Below are 19960 nucleotides of genomic sequence, written 5' to 3'. Positions count from 1 at the left end.
ATTTCCATTTCCTTCCAAAAAAAAAATTGTTATTGTTCTGTCTGCAAGTTTTTATATTACTTGCAGTTATTTTACAACACTTTAGTGGATGAAAAAATTGAACTAATTGTTTGATGTCCAAAAATATTATAATACAAGGTATTTATTGGAATAAAGAAAATTATTTTTGTAATAATAGATTATAAAAATTTATCAAAAATAAAAGGCAAGGTGTATTAGACAGACTTTGAAAAAGTTACGCGTGTAAAGTGATTTTCGTTCGCAAAACATATGTTATGAGGATTTGGTCTATAGTTCAAGGGGTAAATTATGTATTTTGCCAAAATAAAACTAACATACAAAACTAATACTCTAGAAGTAATACAAGACTATTCCAAAGAAGTAAACATTACTAGGAATTGGGGGCTTTGCCCAATCTTCCGGATAGCCAGTTCAGTATGGCATTGTACAGTTTTACAACTTGGTAATAAATATCTTTATTTACCAAAAAACAATATTTTTTATTCAATAATTTATAATAAAGGTAAAATGAATTAGGCATACAATACTGATATGTAAAAGATCCAAATTGATTAACTTTATAGTTTAAAATGAAGTATTAACAAACAACGCGATTAGCTTGGTGCAAATTTAGTGTGATTTTGTTGGAAGTATTAGTTCTTTACAATGATATTGAAGACGTATTTCCTAATCATTTACAGTATCTTAATAAATTTATAAAAATTAAGCAAAAAACCTTAAATTTTACAGAAGAATTACGAGGAAAAGAAGGTTTTAATTGGGATCTGAGAGCATTGATGGATCTACAAAAATAAAAAAAACAAACGACAAGAACATTAAACTCTATGCTTCAACTTTAGGAAAAAGATATTTTTATTACAAAAAAAAAAAAAAAAGAGTAAGGTTTGGGTAGAATTATTGTACAAAAAGAGAGGATACATGTAATTAAAATAAAATTATTTAATAATAAAAAGGTAAGACAAAAGAAAAAAATAAGGTAACAATGTGACCATATCAAATCGATCATTACATAATCACTTTTCGTCGTTACATAACGACAGATCTAACGATATGATATTATAAATTTAAGTAATAATCAAAATAAACATTGTATTTGAAGTAACAATACGATACTAACACAATAAGTAACAATCATGCAAACAAGCTGTTAATGTTGGACCTTACTGACAATTTATTATATAATCCCTTATGACTTTAGTATCCTTTGAAGATGAACTCGGTCTAACTCTAGCACACACATCTTTACGGCTTCAATATTTAGGTAATAGTGTTATTGGGCCCATGCGTGACATGGGCTATCCCTTACTAGTACTATTATAAATACCATTTATTCAGGGGAGAAATTCGAAAATAGCCATAGTTACAAGTGGTCATTCAAAATAGCAACAGTTTCAAAAGTAATCAAAATTTAGCCACTAAATCTGAATGAAAACACTGTTCAAAATCCAAAAAATACTCCAGCATAATATACTTGAGTTCCAGCATTAGTATACTGGAACTCCAGCATATTATATTGAGTTCCAGCATAAGTATACTAAAACTCCAGTATATTATAATGGAGTTCCAGCATAAGTATACTGGATCTCCAGCATAATATACTGGAGTTCCAGTATAATATACCGGTCCAGTATAATATGCTGGAAGTTCATACACATGTGCTCCAATCTAGGGCTGTGCATTTGGATCGGATATCCGAAATCCGATCCGATCCACTCTATTTCGGATTTCGGATTTCAAATTTCGGATTTTCGGATTGGTATGATTTTAATCCGATCCGATCCGATATCGAAATTATATGTACCTATATAAATACACACTAAAATTTTAGGGTTATGCTTATTCATTTTTCACACACACCCTCACTCACTTAGATTTTTCCGCCTCTCTTGCACCTCTCTTCTCTTCAGTGAAGACTAAAAGAGTCTCAATGACTCAAACTTCCGATTTTACTTTGATTTTATGTCTCTTTCTTCCGCCTCTCTTCTCTTCTCTTCTGTCTTTTATGTCTATTTCATGTTCTATTCTTCAACTTTTGATTTTATTTTGATTTTTTTGTTTGTTTTGGTAGATGGAAGATAAGATAGAGACACCGAATGAACTTTAAATTGTTGAAAATTTTTGTGACAATCCGATCCGACAATCCGAAAAATTATCCGATCCAAAATTTAAAATCCGATCCAATCCAATGTTAATTCGGATCAGATTCGGATTGCCCTTTTCAGAATCCGAAATCCGAAATTCGAATCTGAAATAGGCTAAATCAGATCCAATTCGATCCGTGCACAGCCCTACTCCAATCTCCAATATATTATGCTGGAACTTTTCGCGTGTTGGAGTTCCAGCATAATATGCTGGAAGTTCATACACTGGTGCATTGATCTCCAATATGCCATGTTGGACCGGTCCCCGTTGCAGCAAAATAGTGGCTATTTTTCAATGATTTTGCAAACGCTGGCTATTTTTCAATGACCAGTCCGAAAACTGACTAGCCGTGCTATTTTAACTTTATTCAGCAAGAAAGATAACTGTGAATTTAATATACATTTTTATAATTTCTCGCCTATTTCTTATATAATTAGACTTTTACTATGGTATTGGTAAATATATTGAAACTTTATCATTTTTGCATATTTGTAATGTTTCTCTCGCTTTCTAGTTTTCTTTCTAACGTCAAGTATGACTTTGTAAATAGGGAGCAATTAATCGGAATATTGTGCAAGCATAATTTATATCTACTTGATGTAGACCTTTTTTTTTTGTTTATTCATTTTTCACCTTAAAACATTAGTTAATTTTAAATTAATGCTTTAAATTTATGAAATTTCCTTTATCTGAATTCTAGGTTTTAGGACGATGCATCTTCTTTTACCCCATTTTTGGGCATTTTCTTTGAGTAAAACAGCAAAAATACAAATTACCTAACGTAGGAGAGATATAAAATAGTACACATTCCAAAAGGCAAAATATATAAACACCCCATTAAACTTGTCCAGCAAATAGGTTTGAACACTTAAACTAAATGGTGATTTTTTACCTCCCTAAACACATTGTGAGTGAATTTTGTTCCACCCTCCATGACACCTGTTAAAGAGTAATGAGTGTGAGCCACACTCTTTTTGGTGATGCCACGTCATTGATGAAGTTTGCCATTTTAATGACCCAGTTCATCACTAATAAACCCATCCGATTAAAATACCCGACCCATTTTGTTTAATTTTTACCCTAATTTTTTAATTCCAATCTCATTTCTCTCTAAATACAAACGAGAAATGGTTTGATGAACTCAAAACCTAGAGTATATTTTCCCCATATCTCGTCTATTAGAGCGTAGATACTGCAGATTGTTGATTTCTCTCGTAGGATCATCATCTTCTATGCAAAGTCTAACCAAATTAGTTGACCTCATTATGTGCAAAACAGAAAATCAGATAAAATCCCTCAAATAAGAAGAAATTCGAACCACTCAAAATAAGCCCTAAAATCATATGAACAAAAAGATTATAGAGAAGAATAAAACTTTGATTCAAATAAAAGGATTTGATTTTGTTCGAAATTTCATATCTTTGCTAGAAATTATGACTAATTGAAGGAGAGGGAGTTTTAAGGTTCTTGAAAAAGAGAAGAAGAATTGGATCGGGTAATTCACTTTTCCCGTTGGGGTTTCTTTATAAAGTATGTAATTTTAAAATATTTTTTCTTTGATTCAAATTTAGTCTGGTGTCATGAAGGGTGAACAAAATTCACTCACAATGTGCTTAAGGGGAAAAAAAGTCACCCGTTTAATTTAATGTTCAAATCTGTTTTTTGAACAAGTTTAATGGAATCTTTATGTCTTTTGCCTATTCCAAAATAATAACAATAAAGAAATCAAGAACACAAGGTTGTTAAGACGTGAAAGGAGCATAACCATCCATATTAATTGATAACAACTTGTTGACTAAGATATGAAGTTGGCTTAATATTTTAATTAGGTCCACCTAGTAAACTAAGTTAATTCAAAATATAAGTCATTCTAGCAAAATGATTATAGAAAATGTTGCTGAATTGCTGGCACTTTGTGAGAACTCAATATCCAAAGTGATCACTTTTGAATTTTTTACATAAGTAGAGTATATTATTTATACTAAAGCTCCCGCTGTGTACGATTTTGAAAAAAGCCAAACCAAAAAGATTTATTATACTATTTTCACAGCTCGAACCCGTTATCTCCTATCATATTATTTAATACTAGTTAATAATAATTAAAGACAAGGACCATGTCCATCCAGCACTTTGACCGTGGAAGGGTAACTTAAGGTTCTAAAAAATACAATTGAAAGTCATGATTATACTTAATTATGCACATAATATACATAAATTATACAAACAATATAACACTTGCTATTATTAGTTTAACTGGTTCAATGAATGGCTATTTGAGTCAATTCTTCAAAAACGAAAGTACTATTGATTTTCTTTTGCAAGGAAGAGAGTTGTCTTTAACTTGCTTAAGGCATCTTCAACCATATGTTTGGTCCAAGCTTTCTTTTTTGGCAAAAAGTGCTTTTTTTTGTCAAAAATACTTTTCGCTAAAAATTGAGGTGTTTGACCAAGCTTTTTGAAAGTAAAAAAAGTGTTTTTGAGGAGAAGCAAAAGCAGTTTTGAAAAAGCACAAAAAAGTAGCTTCTCTCCAAAAGCACTTTTGAGAAAAATACACTTAGTTTTTTAAAGCTTGGTCAAATACTAATTGTTGCTCAAAAGTGCTTTTCAAACTAATTAGACAAACACAAACTGCTTCTCACCAGAAGTATTTTGAAAAAGCACTTTTGTAAAAAATAATTTCTCAAAATAAGCTGATTTTTACAGCTTGGCTAAACGGGCTATATGAGTCATTAATCTGTAACTTGTAAACAATATAAATTTTATATTCTGGGTAGGTCATCATTTTACTACGTTCTGCATTGCCATTTCTCAATCATATATGTTGAGATGTACTTTAAATTTTGAGATGCAAGATAAATTATATGTCCGAATAAGTAGAATCTGTAAATTGATGAAGAACAATTGATTTGCCGAACAATTTAACAACATAGATAGTAGACAGAACGTGTGTCAATTTTAACAAAATAGGTCAAATAAAGATGCAGTAAGTCTTACAATCCGACAAACATTTAAAGACCAACTGAACAAAAGTTCATACACTGTCGTTTAGAGCATAGCCAGTGTTTGCTGTACTCTATCTAAAGTTAATTTTTTTCAATTCAAAGCTAAAAAATTATGCCCCAATGCTCAAATTAATGTCCCTATAGTACAGTTTTTTAGTCAAAATTAATAAAAGATAGTATCATAGTTCATTTTTCAATTCAAACAAAATGCAAGAAGAAACGTCTCATTTCAGAAACACACTTTCTTATACATTACAGTAATGAATCAGACTAATTTTAAGCGTATGGACATTTTTGCCAACTTCTGGAGTATTTTCTCATAATACACAAGTACTAATCTGGAAATGGGTGTGTTGAGCAAGCTTTTCTAGTTGAAACCACAAGGGCCAATTGATACAATTGCATGCAAGATAGCAACTTGTTTAATCATCACACAAAGATCCTTTGATCTTTGATAATTGTTCATCACATTTCTTTGTTGTACTTAATCAAGGCTGCTAACCAAATCTGGCATGTGGGGAACAGTGACATAGAGCACTGGAACTCAATAGTGCTGTGATTGGTTATAAGAGGTGACATATCAATAATCAACAAAAGTACAAGAGAAATAGGTACCAGAAGCAGTCTTAATCCTTCAAAATACTCCAACATCGGCTAGGATAAAGTATGTCCAAAACAATTTAGAACCATTTTCACTACTTGCTCAAAGAGTAAAAGGTGATGATCATATTTTGTTAATCATCAAATAGTGAATATGGTCCTAAACTGTATCAGATATACTTGATCATCTTTGATCAGACTACAATAATATTGCACATTTGACAGTCAACAATCGCAACTCCAAATAATAAACAATCACAATTTCTTCAACTCTAACAAATAAAAGGAAATTAGATGGAACTAAAAACGCAAAAAATGTAGTGCTTTTATTTGACTCCAAACATGTTTGGTACAAGTGAAGAAGCTGATGACAGCACTTAACTATATGAGTTTTTCAGACCCTACATCCACATTTAAAGAGCAAGGGTATAGTGAAACTCATTTTTTCAGCATATTAAGAAATCAGCAAGAAAGAAAATCCCATTTTGAAAAAACTAAAAAAATTATAGCTTCAGAAAAATCCAATATGATCATTTGTAATGTTGTTTCGCCAAGAGGTTCCCCCTGCAAAAGCAGGGACTTGGATCCACTACACCTCATATAAAATAGATTATATCATCATCAGCAACTAGACAATAAGCCTTAGAGCAACAGTATAATTCTTAGTTGTCCCGGCTTCAAGCCCTTACTAAGGGCCTGCATGAACGCAAGATGCTTTGTGCATCACTCTGCCAAATTCTGCCAAGGTTTAAGCAATAAAAAACAATACTTTTACTAGCTATAATGCTATTATATTACTTTAGTCACCTATTGAACAATAATGTTTTATAAGGAAAAATGAGGAAGATTAAAGAGGCCTCAGAAATTAAGGTAAATTTAAAATCAAAGGAGCCGTGAAGCTCCTCATATGGTACGGACAATTACCATACATCACTGGCCTCTTATTAACAAAACATCAATCGTTCATTAATTAATAAACAATACTCCATTAATTATCACACTTAAAAACATTTTTCTCAACCTTTAATATTCAAGAAAATCATAAAATTGTTACATTTATCCAAATTCAACCACTTGTACAATTAAGACAGGTCAACTATTTGTATACATAGCTAAACATAACAATAAATAAAACATTTTATACGTAAATAATTATACTTAAAGCACATAAATTAAGACAAAACTATGTGAAAAACGTAATTTTCTTAATGAAATTGAGGCTCAGAGAAATAAACAGCTCTATCAATCACGGAATTTCAGAAGCAGAACTGGCTTTAAAGCTGTATTTATATATCATCACTGCCAAAAACCAAATAAGCTGAATAATTTTTGTTTTGTCAAAAACTCACTTAATAGTAAGAAAAAATTAGAAAACATAGGCTCATATTAAGAAATTCAACCATTATTTTATCGTATACTTCATAGATTGCTCTCAGAAGCGCGGATAAATTTTTAAATCATAGCCAACATTTAAAAAATCCCAAATTAGAAAAACAAATATTTAGAATATAGCAGTGGACTTAGGAGTAAAACAGTAAGAAAAATGCAATAAACCCCACGTTGACACTGCTATTTTAATTTCAGCCTCGTTGACTAGCTTAGTTTTTTCACTGAGTAAGAAGAAAATAAGCTAAAGGTGATATGAGGCATTTTTTGGTTAAATTAAAAAAAAGAAATTAACATAGAAATAGTGTAAAGAGGATTTAATGTAGCCGTTGATTTTGACACAGATAAAGCCAAGGGTAAAGAAGGTACAAAAGGGCTAAACTGCAACACTAGCGGCGGTAGATATAGCACGAGCTTTGGGGCTGCTAACTTCATGTAAAAATTGCTCAGACGAGCCCGGGAGGCTACGTGCAGACTTACAATTTACTTAGCTGAAATGAAAAGAGAAAAATAAGTGCACAGATAAAGGTAAATGATCTCAGATCAATAATTTGAAAGTTCATATCGTGATTTTGAACAGGTGCATTTGCTCGGTTGAGCGTCAGAGAGGCTCGGGTGTGATTCCGACGATTATTACAGACGCCATTGGAGGAAGAGGAGAAGAGGCAGGGTATTATAAGAAGGAGAGCTGTGGCTTAGTTTTATAGAAGACAGGAGGGGGTCAGTGAAACCCTAATTGCGCCGTTCTGGATCTGTGAAGCTAATGGGCTCTTCTATTCCACAATTAAAATGTAGGAATATGAATTCATATATTGATTATTAAGAGAAATATATATTTTTTGTATATAGGTTTATTATATATATGTATAAAAATTTATACATTTTTATATAAGAAATACAATTAGTTTCTGTCGACCTACTAGTTTTGTATTTTGCCCATTAAGTAATTTTATTGTCTACTCTAAATATTGAAATTTTAGATTGTGCTAGTTATTTTTTCCAACCACGGAGTTTTAAGTTTGTGTGGAAATGACACCAGGTAGCCACTTTTAAGCATGTTATTTAAAATATATCCACAATTTACAATGTATTTAAAGATTAGTCAATTTCGCTCAAACTTTAGGACATCGTGTCCTAAAGTTCAAAAATTGTGTCCAAAAATTCGAATCTTATGTCCTGAGTTTTAAATTAGTAGTTCATAAATTTAGGACACTTAGTCCTGAATTTTAAATTAGCAGCTCAAAACTTCAGAACATTAAGTCCTGAATTTCTAAATTCAGAATACTTAGTTCTGAAGTTTGAGTGAATTGACTAATTTTTAAATACATTGTAAATTATGAATATATTTTAAATAACAGATTTAAAAGTAGTTATTGGTGCACTTTGCCTTGTGTTTGTGCAATCCTATTAAATCTATTCTTGACATGGTAAAAGTGGTTTATATTCGTGCTTATTCACTAATTTTTCAATATGTGAACCTTCATTTAAAAGGAAAAAGGTCAAATTTTTCGTTGAACTAAGAGAAATGATCTACACTTGCCCTTAAACTTTGCGAAATTGTTCAAAATTGATCACTATTTCTTTCGACCAATATATTTCATCCCTCTAAATCGATCACCATTATAACGATTAATATTTTCCACTTTTAAAAACATCACGTGAAGATCATTGTTACTCCACGCCTGCTTCTAACTCCCACGACACTCCAAAAAAGAACAACAATAATTTTCATACAAAAATCATTCATTCAAATAAACACTGTCATACTTTCAATCTTTATCACTTTTTTAATTACTATTTTTTTTTGGAATCCCAGAAAAATTTGCAGCTGCTACAGTCTCTGCCTTTTGGATAAGCACTCTGTGCGTAATGGGTAAACCCCCACTATGTAGTAACTTGCAAACCACACAGGGGATGTAAACCGCACTAGGCAAGTCCCGTACAACAGACTCAGACCCAGAAAAGCATAGAGTTAGTTTCGAACCGGCGTCATCCGTGTGGATATCGCACTCCAAACCCAACTGGGTCGTCCCTTCGGGACTCTTAATTACTATTTTACCTCCACGAAAAGACCACATTTCTGTTGCAAATGATTTAGGAGTTGATTTCTTTGTGCCTGAGTTTATTTTAGCACTAGGAGGTCGATGTGGAGCTCTGACATCGCTATTGGCGATCTAAGAAAGATTAGTGATGGAATTGTATTGATGAAGTTCCGATATAATTGAGGATTAGATTCGGTCGTACAATTGTAGTTTGAGCTCCATTTGGACTTATTTAAAGTCTGAGGGTGGTTTCTTTAAGCTTGGGGATAGAAATAAGTGTTGAAGAAAATAGTGGTGTCCTCTCGAAATAGTGATCATCTTCAAAATTTAGGGGCAAATCTGCATCATTTCGCATAGTTCAATGACAAATTTGATTTTTTCCCTTTATAATAGAGGACCACGTTTTGGAAAGCTTCTACCATTAACCAATATAAACAATCTAGCCCATTTTGGTAACGACAAGATAAATGTGACGCAACTATTAATAATGGGGAAATCTGCTATTTCACAAAGTTAAATTACTTTGACACCTTTCCCAACTAAAAGTTATATTCTGAACACGATTTAATTAAAATTTGAAAGACAACTTACATTGTTTACTGAATGACTTCAATTAGATGTATTGATTTTTTTTAATCACGATTTACGTTGCTGTAAAATAGGTTAGTTGCAGTGTAACAAAAATTTAGTCATCTGACAAGTTTCAATCAAATTCACAATTTTATGTTTTTTACCACGCCACTCTTGCAAAATCGCACACATATCTGAAATAGCCAATATCATTGAGTGTCTTGCCTCTTCTACATTGTAGTTGCATGTATAAAAGGAAACAGAAAGAACCAATAAAAACTGCAACTACAGTGGATTTTAGAACATAATTTGAAAGAAAAATAAGCTCCGTAAAAGATAACTTGTACAAAAGAACTGGACAGGCAAAAAAGAGAAAGAAGCAGCAATTTTGCCAAATGAAAAAACATGTTGCCACTGTAGAAACTAACAACTAAGAATGCTCTATCAGCGCGGACAAGGGGCAGACTTGTTGCATATCAAACAATCATCCAAGTCAAATGCCGATAACCAGCCCATTTTGCAGCAAGTCGAACGCCAATGGCCAATGCAGCACATATCAGAGGCAACGGGACCTTCCTAACTGCACCGGTAGTTTCACCTTCACTTTTATTCAAAGGCATCGTAGAATGTTGCATAACGGCCAAAGCAGCATAAGAAACCATTACTACCATTCTAATCCAAGGCTCTCCCACAGCAGCTAATACAGCTGCAGCAGGCAATGCGGAAGACACATAGTCTCTTTTTCTAATAAATCGAGCAAAGACAAACAAGCCCACAAGTAGAAACCAAAAGAACAGCTCAGAGATATAACCTCTCACAGCAGCGAATCCCATTATTCCAGCTGCAGTAAGAAGGTACGGTTGGCTGTTCACAGAATCTGGAACAGCCGCTTCAGCAATGGCAAGTACACAAGATGCCAAAATTATGATTGTTGTCAGCTCTTGAAGTGGTGCATATGCAACTACACCAGAGTAGAAAGCTCGAATGGAGTAAATTGTTGATTCAATAAATCTAATTACAGCTGTGATCTGATCCCCTATGAAGTAGTATATAAAGGACAATGCAAGTTTCGGGATGTAACCAAGAAATCGGAAGATAGCACCCACAGCTTTTTTCCAATTAGACAGTTCCCACAAGACAGTTCTCCAGGCATATAGCAGAAAGGCCAATGCTGCATATCGACAACTTACAGAGTTAGTTTAATACTCTATCTATATCTATTGAACACTTCTTCATAAATAGAGGGCAGGCCACACAAGAAAAGTGCAGAACGAGGAGGCGATCCATTACTTAATGAGAACTGTAAGGAACACAAATGATCAACAACTATATGATGCTTTTACAACAGATACATGTCCTGGCAAGTTGCCCGCCAAAACTACACAGTATCTTGGGCTGCTTTTAACTAATATGAAAAAGCCAAGCTTACAACGCAAAAAGACAAACATAGAAGAGACAAGCTAATCCTTCTTATTTACCTACCATGTAATCCAGACAAAGATATAACAGTAAACCAACATAGAAGAATTCTGAGGAATTCTTCAAAATTTCTAGGAATTCATTGGAGTAAGAGAACAGTGACCTTGTTACCCCCTAAGGAAGGCTCGATAAAGTAGTTGCACTACCACTAACATCACTCAACAACTCAGTAGCAGTTATACTCCTTTTTTTCCAAGCAGCAGCTATACTATCAACTACGCAAATCTCCGTCCTAGACTGGGGCACTCAGCTAAACTAATGACCAAGAATAGAAAATTGACTGATTCTATCAAGCTATACCACTCAATCATTATGTATACTCAGATGATATTTTAGGTGTATTATTGACCTATCCCATGGCTTAAGATTGAAATTTCTAGATCTCAAACTTAAGAATATGCCGGTACTGCATAAGTCATAATCTATCTATGGAAATAGATTGCCTGAATGAATACATTTGTTGTGTGGGTCTTTTCTTTAATGTTTTTTTTTTTGGGGTGGGGTTGGGGGGTTGGGGGGGGGTGTAGGGGTTGAAGAGTTGCATAATGTGTATTAAGGTAAATTTCAACAGTCATCAAATACACATAGAAGTTAATCATACTGGTAGCACCCTACATCGTCAATTCACAGGGATTATCAAAGAAACAATGATCACAATTAACAGTACTGTTGCACAAAGCAGACAATCCTGTAGTATAGTAAAAGAGGAGAACCTTAGAAGACTAGAACAAAAGAAACTAGTACAAAATTAAAGGTAACCAAGGCACCTATAATGGAGTGTAAATAGTGAAAAAAGATCCTGAAGGAAAATAATAATGACAAAGCAGAGCAAGGCAATGAGATTGTATCATGCGATTGACTTTGTTTAAGGTTGACTGTTGCAACCACTTTTGACTAATGTATTTGTTAACTTGCAAGAAGAGATTGAATCTCCATGAATGGAGATGAGAAAACCCTAGGTTCTAGTCGGTGTTAGAGAGAAACTAAGAAACTATCGGGTAAATAGAAAGAGAGGAAAAATGATGTATATCTTCAATAGACTTCAATCAAGTATATTAGTATGTACATCGTAGTCCAATAATCAATAATATCCGAACATGGGCCGGTTCCCAGTATAAGAGAAAGGAAAAGAGGCCCAACTATACAAAGGCCCAATAGAACAGAAATAAAAACTATCCTGGGTTTATGTCCAATAATTTCTTTAGCCTATCACCCCCCACCCCCCCAAGCTGGAGGGTGAGTGCACACCCAGCTTGCACAAGAGCTTATGATGGGGAACACCTGTCAAAGCTTTGGTCAGAACATCAGCAAGTTGATCAGCAGAAGATACATGTTCAAGAACAATAAGCCCAGAAGAAAGCACATCTCTCACATAGTGACAGTCCACCTCAATGTGTTTGGTTCTCTCATGAAAAACAGGATTTCTAGCAATGTGGAGGGCAGCCTGACTATCACAAAAAATAGGGACAGGAGCAGTAATAGACAGCCCCATGTCAGCCAACAGCCTTGTAAGCCAAACCACCTCAGTAACAACCTTCCTTAAAGCTCTATATTCTGCTTCAGCAGAAGAAAAAGAGACAGTAGGTTGTTTCTTAGATTTCGAGGAAATAGGTGAATCATCAATAATCACATAATACCTAGTCACAGATCTTCTGAAAATGGCGCAAGCAGCCCAGTCAGAATCTGCATAAGCCTTTAAGGAGAAATCAGGGGCAACACTCAGCAGAATGCCTTGGGTAGGATTATTGAGGAGGTATTTGAGAACATGTAAACCAGCCAGCATATGAGGAACTCTAGGAGACACAAGAAATTGACTGAGATGTTACATTGAATAAGGTATGTTGAAGGAAATTCAGTTTGCCAATTAATCTTCTATAGACAGTAGGATCAGGAAGAGCTTCCCCTGAGTCAACAGATAATTTGACATGAGGATCAAGGGGTGTGAGAGCAGGTCTGACCTCTGAAAAATGGAATTCAGAGAGGAGCTCCTTTGTGTACTTCTGCTGGTTGATAAGAAACCCTTGTTCCACCTTAGAAATCTCAAGGCCCAAAAAATAATGGACACTCCCAAGGTCTTTGATCTTGAATTGATGATCAAGGAAGGACTTCAGGCTTAGCATTCCAGCATCATCATTGCCATCCAAAAGAAGATCATCCACATAAACAGCAAGAAGGACAATAGAAGTTGGAGTCACTTTAGTAAAAAGAGAGGAGTCATTCTTACTAGGAGAGTAGCCTCTTGAAACAAGAGACTCTGAAAGCTTTGCAAACCATTGCCTAGAAGCTTGTTTTAGCCCATAAAGTGATTTCTTCAATTTACAAACTAAAGGAACATCAAAAGAGGTGGATGCAACAGACAGACCTAAAGGGATCTTCATGTAAACTTCTTCATTAAGATCACCATGGAGAAAGGCATTGTTGACATCCATTTGGTGTACATTCCAATTGTGTTTAATAGCAAGGGTAAGGAGGCATTTGATTGTTGTGATCTTAACAACAGGGCTGAAAGTTTCAAAATAATCAATGCCCTCCTTTTGAGAATCACCCCTAATTACTAATCTAGCCTTATACCTTTCAATGGAACCATCAAACTTTTGTTTGATTTTGTACACCCATTTACAAGGGATTGCCTTTTTCCCAGGTGGAAGAGGCACAATGTCCCATGTGGAGTTAGCATTAAGGCCTGAAATTCCTTTTCCATGGCTTCCTGCCAGGCAGGATGTGGTGCAGCTTGCTGATAGTATCGAGGTTCAGAGGGTAAAAAGGCAGGGAGTTGAACAGAAGAACAAATATAGTCCTTGAGATAGGTTGGAGCATGGGAAACCCTGGTGGACTTCCTAAGGGGGAGAGGTTGTGCAGTAGGAATGAGTGGAGGAGAGGAAGGATGAGAAGAAGACTGATTTAAGGAGTGAGGTGATGACTGACTGAGGAGGTGAGAGGACTGAATGGGAGAAGGAGGAGGAGCAAAAGAGGGAGGAGAACAAGAAGAAGCCTAAGAGTCCACAAAAGGATCAGAAATGGCAGGGAAGCCAGAAGGAGGTGAGGATGAGTGGTAAGGGAAAATGTGTTCATGGAAAACCACATCCCTAGAGTAGAAAATGGAATGATTGGCTAGATCCAATAGCTTGTAACCTTTTTTTCCTAAAGGGTACCCCAGAAAAAGAGAAGGGGAGGCTCTTGGCTGAAGTTTATCTCTTTTGACCTTTGGTATAGTTGCAAAACATAGAGAGCCAAAGGTTCTTAGATGAGTATAAGTGGGTGGATGGCCATGTAGTTTGTGATAAGGGGAGAGATTTTGGAGGACAGTGGAAGGAAACCTATTAATGAGATAGGTAGCTGTGAGCACACAGTCACCCCAATACTTAATTGGAAGCTTGGATTGAAATAGTAATGCTTTAGAAGTTTCCAGAAGATGCTTATGCTTTCTCTCAACCACACCATTTTGTTGAGGAATATGGGGAATGGTAGTTTGGTGGAGAATGCCAAACTCAGCAAAGAAGGAAGAAGCCTTGGCACTAGAGCCAAGTTCAAAGGCATTGTCTGACCTAATAGTTTGTACATGGAGGTTAAAGTGAGTTTTGACCATTAAAACAAAGGCCTTAATGAGATCAAAGCATTGCTTTTACAAGGAAGTAAGTGTGTCCAAGTTACCGTTGAAAAGTCATCCACAATGGTTAGAAAATATTTGAAACCATTATATGTTCTAGTATGATAAGGACCCTATAGATCAATGTGTACTAATTGAAAAGGTTTAGTGGATTTAATAGAACTATCCAAAAAAGGGAGTCTCTATTGTCTGGCTAAAAGACATACAGGACAAATAAAGGATTGTTTAGAAGACAACTTATCAGATAAGAAGTCAATAGATTTCATTCTATGAAAGGGCATATGTCCTAGTCTTTGATGCCAGAAAAGATCAGTTTTATTAATAGGGCAATCAGGATTACAAGTAGAAATGCAAGCACTATAATTACACAAAGTAACTGATGCTTTATTTAAAATGTTATTTACAACTCATGTAGACTCTGGTAAACTGACTGATCTTTTATTTGTGATGCTATGTACAGATGATGTAAGTGCTGGTAGAGTAGCTGCAGAATCAATGACATAAAGTTCATTTGCTGCTCTACCAATTTCCAATGGCCTCCTCAGAGAAGGGCCCTGTAAATGACAGAAAATTTGGTGAAGAAAGCTGTGCAAGTAAGTTGATCAACTAGTTGAGGCACAAAGATTAAATTGAATTCAAAGAAAGGGACTAAGAGGACTTTTGATAAAATCAAATCATCACATAGTTGTAATGAACCAGTGTAATGAACTTTGACCTTATAACCATTTGGAAGTGTGACAAGATAAGGAAAAAGCAAAATTTGGATGTTGTGTAACAAGCGTTTATTAGGTGTCATGTAGTTGGTTGCACCTGAGTATAGAATACAGGTGTTGATTTTTAGTTGTGATGCACAACACAAAGCAAGAGATTAAACAGCAAGACTACAGACCACACCTGCACAAGCAGCCATTGCAGTAGTGTTGCCAGTTGAATCTTGAGAAGGGGAGATGTGAGACTGTTGAAATAAGCTCATGAGATGCTGGTACTGTTCCTTGCTGAACCCATGGACAGGATTGTTGGTGATATTTTCAGAAAACTGTTGATCCTCTGATGCAGAAGTGTCAACTTGAGCACAAGCAACAGACTTTCTGCCCTTTGTGAACTTGAAATCACTTGGGAACCCATGAAGTTTGTAGCATTTGTCAACAGAATGCCCAGTCTTTTTATAGTATTTGCACACAATAGTTGTCCTTTTGATGTCAAAATTGACTTTCTGAGGAAAGGATTTAGGACCATTAGTGAACTGAACAGGGGCAGATGTAGATTTCACAGAAAAGGAAGCTGACTCCGAGAGAAATAAACCACCAGATGGTTGAATTTCTCTTTGACTCTCATCATGAAGAAGAATGGAGTAAGCTTTACCCAGAGTTGAAACAAGATACATCATAAGGATATTGCTTCTAGCATTTGAGTAGGTCTCATTCAACCCTGTGAGGAAATGAATAAGTTTCTGACCATCACTGCATTGTGGCTCAGCCCCACAAGTGCACGCTGGACCAAATGCAACAGTCTTCAACTCATCCCAGAGTTTCCTAAGCCTAGTGTAGTAACTAGCAATATTGGAAGAACCCTGAGATACCCCTGCAATTTCCCTTTGTATTTGATAATACCTACTAGCACTAGATTGTCCATACCTTTCTTCTATATCCCTCCATAGGTCCCTAGCAGTATCACAGTGTAAAACATTGCCTGCGATGTCTTTGGATAAGGAATTGCTTAGCCAAGCAAAGACCATGTCATTACATCTTACCCAGTAATCATAAAGAGGAGAAGTAGGTGAGGGTTGTGGAATTCTACCACTGATCAACTCAGCTTTATTCTTAGCAGACAAGGCAATTAGAACATTTTTTCTCCATGAAGTATATCCCGTCCCTGAAAAGGGAACTGACACTAACAGAACACCAGGATTATCTGATGGATGAACATAGAGAGGATGAGAAGAGTCAATAAGCGTAGGAGGAGACTGAAGGACAGGAGAGGAAGTGCTCGATTCTGTACCCATGGTTTGAAACAACAATTAAGGGCAAAATTTGGGACTTAACACTACAACACGTATAGAACAGGTTACAGAGAAAATTTCAGCTAAAATCAATTACACAAACAGTAGTTTCACAAATCGTTCAATTAGATCACAAAACCCATTTAGCAAGGGATGAACAGATAGTACCGTATCTCCTTCACAATACTCGAAGGAGTAGAGCCTTGTTGACTTAGAACAAGGAAATGCTGAAATTATCCTCAATTGACGCCGGAAAAAGCCCAAATTCCCCGAAAAATCGCAAACCAGATCCCATCGAATACAACGAAAAAACTCAAAATTGAGAAAACTGAACTGATAGGATGAACCGGCTCATCGAGTACGTCAGGAATCGTCGCTCTGATACCATGTTAACTTGCAAGAAGAGATTGAATCTCCATGAATGGAGATGAGAAAACCCTAGGTTCTAGTCGGTGTTAGAGAGAAACTAAGAAACCATCGGGTAAATAGAAAGAGAGGAAAAATGATGTATATCTTCAATAGACTTCAATCAAGTCTATTAGTATGTACAGTGTAGTCCAATAATCAATAATATCCGGACACGGGCCGGTTCCCAGTATAAGAGAAAGGAAAAGAGGCCCAACTATACAAAGGCCCAATAGAACAGAAATGAAAACTATCCTGGGTTTATGTCCAATAATTTCTTTAGTCTATCAGTATTTTGTAATTATGTAAAGTTCATTTCCTCCTTCTGGTGCTTTTCTAATAAAATCTTATTTACTAAACAGAAACAAAAGAGAGGCTAATAGAAAAATCCACAATTCAGGCTTAAGAGGACTTGAAATGTCTATAATTTCCATTTTTTATGGGAGTTAACCACAACCAAAAGTAGTTCTTAAGTTACCATTAATAAGCCATAGGACTGCTACTAGGAAATAACAGCATTTAATATTATAAAGATTGCAATATTTTTGCTTCATTCAAATAAGAGCAGTGTTCGCTCAGATTTTGTCCATTCCAGAGAATGATCTCTACCCTCATCTCAATATTCTCTCTATGAATTCTCCAATTATCACAACTAGGAAATAATATAAGTTGAAACATCAAACATTCAAATTAAGTGAAACAGAGAAACAAAAGCTGACTTCTCTTCTTTTTGTAAGAGCAATCCAATTCAACTAGGCTTACTTGGGGTTGACTATACGAATAATTTTTTTTTGTTCTGCTTTATTTGGGAGCCAATTTCATTCTAAAAAATACTAAGTAAAACAGAAAAATCAATCAACTATGCTTGCTCACGGTCGACTATATGAATCATGTATATCCATTCTGCTTTATTTGGGGCCAATTTTATTCCAAAATAAAGAATACTAGTCTCTTCGTCCAATTTTATGTATGATGTTTGACTGAGCACAATTTTTAAGAAAGAACCAAATGCTTTGAAAACAAGCCAAAGATACTCGTGTCCCAATTGATTATGAGAAGTTTAAAGTTAAACTATTTCTAAATATAGAAAGATATTATTCTTTAAGTAAGACTAAAAAGGAAAAAGTATCACATAAATTGAGACAAAGGGACTATATAATAGACTTTTCTATAACAACCATCCTCTGTAACAGTTCACTTTAATAACCAAGTTTGCTTTGGAACCAATGTGTTATGTTATGTTATAGTATATGTTATATGTAACAACAGTTCATTATAGCAGCCAAAAAATATTGGAACAAACGAGGTTGCTATAAATAGGTTTGATTGTATATAATAAACCTCTCTATAAAAGTCACCCTCCATAATAGTTCACTATAACAACCAAGTTTGCTTTGGAACCAATTTGTCATGTTATGTTATAGTATTCTCTATAAAAGCAGTTCACTAGAGCAGTGAAAAAATATCGGAACAACAAAGTTGCATAGAGAGGTTTGATTGTATATAATAGACATCTCTATAACAGTCATCCTCTATAATAGTTAACTATAACAACCAAGTTTGCTTTGGAACCAATTTGTCATGTTATGTTATAGTATATGTTTTCTATAACAACAGTTCACAAAAAATATCGGAATAAATTAGACTGTTATAAAGAGTTTTGATTGTACATACCTATGAACCAAGGCCATCTAACAGGATTATCAGGAGCTTCTTTGGTCAAATACCTGAATCTATCTGGCATTGTGCTCTCTCCACGAGCCTCGTTTTCAGCTTTCTCAACACTTTTTCCATTCTCAGCTTTCACAATAAACCCATTTTCCTTAATTAACGAAAATCCAAAATTACTACCAAAAATCCCAGAATATCTTTTTTGGGTCAATTCAAGCTCGTAAGGTTTAATTCTGGTTATAGATAAGGGAAAAGCTATATTCTGATTACGAGGGCAAGCATTTAAAGGAAAATGTGAGGAGGAGATTTTATGGGGTTTATTGAGAGATGAGATTGAAGATGAGAGAGCTGAGAGTGTAATCGGCATTGTTTTTGGAGGTCAGAGAGGTTAAGGTTTGGAGTTTTTAGACTTCTGCCATTGCTGGAAAATTAGTTACTCACAAGAGGGGGGGTTTGGGGTTTTGCAAAACTCGGTAACCCGATTGAGCCCGACCCGCAATCAATTCATACAAACTATTTTTCCCGGGTCATATTGTAACTGACTTTAATGTATATCTATATTATATTAAAAGGAGAGTAGTATGTATTGTGGTTAAGCCAAGTGACAAGCTAAAATGAAGTCACTTGAAAATTTTAGGACAACATTGATAATTAGAAATTATAAATGAAAACATAATCAATGGAAGTAGTTTAATGAATCTTATACATAATCTAAATAGATCTTAGACAAATCTAATCTATATATATATATATTTGTATCTATATATTGATCAACTCATAGATTTTCTTCTATATTAGCTAGAAATATGGAGGTAAAAAATTAATTAAAAAATTATAATAGAAAAAAAATAAAAATATAAAGATACGTAAATTGAGATAACCTATGAATATTTATATTTTGGAGTAAGTTAAAATATAAATAAAACTAAAATTTGCTTAAAATATTAAAGATTTATTGAGTTTAAAAATTTAATAAATTCAAGCAGCAAAATAAGATCTTATGAAAGTATACAAATTATTTATAAGGTAAGAAAAA

At 34.6% G+C, this 19960-nt stretch overlaps 1 protein-coding gene and 6 non-coding genes across 7 annotated transcripts; all 7 read right to left on the bottom strand.

Moving 5' to 3' along the window:
- Positions 1-6078: 6078 nt before the first annotated feature.
- LOC138876694 (small nucleolar RNA snoR97) lies at positions 6079-6184 on the bottom strand. Its single transcript, XR_011402034.1, has one exon. It is a non-coding gene; the product is annotated as a small nucleolar RNA snoR97 (small nucleolar RNA).
- Positions 6185-6273: 89 nt separating this feature from the next.
- On the bottom strand, positions 6274-6391 carry LOC138876678 (small nucleolar RNA Z278). Its single transcript, XR_011402020.1, has one exon. It is a non-coding gene; the product is annotated as a small nucleolar RNA Z278 (small nucleolar RNA).
- A 227-nt stretch (positions 6392-6618) lies between these two features.
- On the bottom strand, positions 6619-6704 carry LOC138876705 (small nucleolar RNA snoR117). The gene has a single exon (XR_011402044.1). It is a non-coding gene; the product is annotated as a small nucleolar RNA snoR117 (small nucleolar RNA).
- Positions 6705-6979: 275 nt separating this feature from the next.
- Positions 6980-7073, bottom strand: LOC138876675 (small nucleolar RNA Z223). The gene has a single exon (XR_011402017.1). It is a non-coding gene; the product is annotated as a small nucleolar RNA Z223 (small nucleolar RNA).
- A 69-nt stretch (positions 7074-7142) lies between these two features.
- On the bottom strand, positions 7143-7231 carry LOC138876699 (small nucleolar RNA U36a). The gene has a single exon (XR_011402038.1). It is a non-coding gene; the product is annotated as a small nucleolar RNA U36a (small nucleolar RNA).
- A 238-nt stretch (positions 7232-7469) lies between these two features.
- Positions 7470-7625, bottom strand: LOC138876706 (small nucleolar RNA snoR134). The gene has a single exon (XR_011402045.1). It is a non-coding gene; the product is annotated as a small nucleolar RNA snoR134 (small nucleolar RNA).
- Positions 7626-9954: 2329 nt separating this feature from the next.
- LOC104213744 (uncharacterized) lies at positions 9955-19397 on the bottom strand. Its single transcript, XM_070153049.1, has 2 exons — positions 18928-19397; positions 9955-10934 (listed from the first exon to the last, which is right to left on the bottom strand). The coding sequence occupies exons 1-2, from the start codon at positions 19289-19291 to the stop codon at positions 10240-10242; spliced, it is 1059 nt and encodes a 352-aa protein (XP_070009150.1). The 5' UTR covers positions 19292-19397; the 3' UTR covers positions 9955-10239.
- Positions 19398-19960: the final 563 nt, after the last annotated feature.

Source organism: Nicotiana sylvestris, chromosome 8 (assembly GCF_000393655.2).
Source record: "Nicotiana sylvestris chromosome 8, ASM39365v2, whole genome shotgun sequence".
Lineage (NCBI taxonomy): Eukaryota > Viridiplantae > Streptophyta > Magnoliopsida > Solanales > Solanaceae > Nicotiana > Nicotiana sylvestris.
Note: the sequence above shows the minus strand (reverse complement) of the source record. Positions and strands in the feature narration are given on the sequence as shown.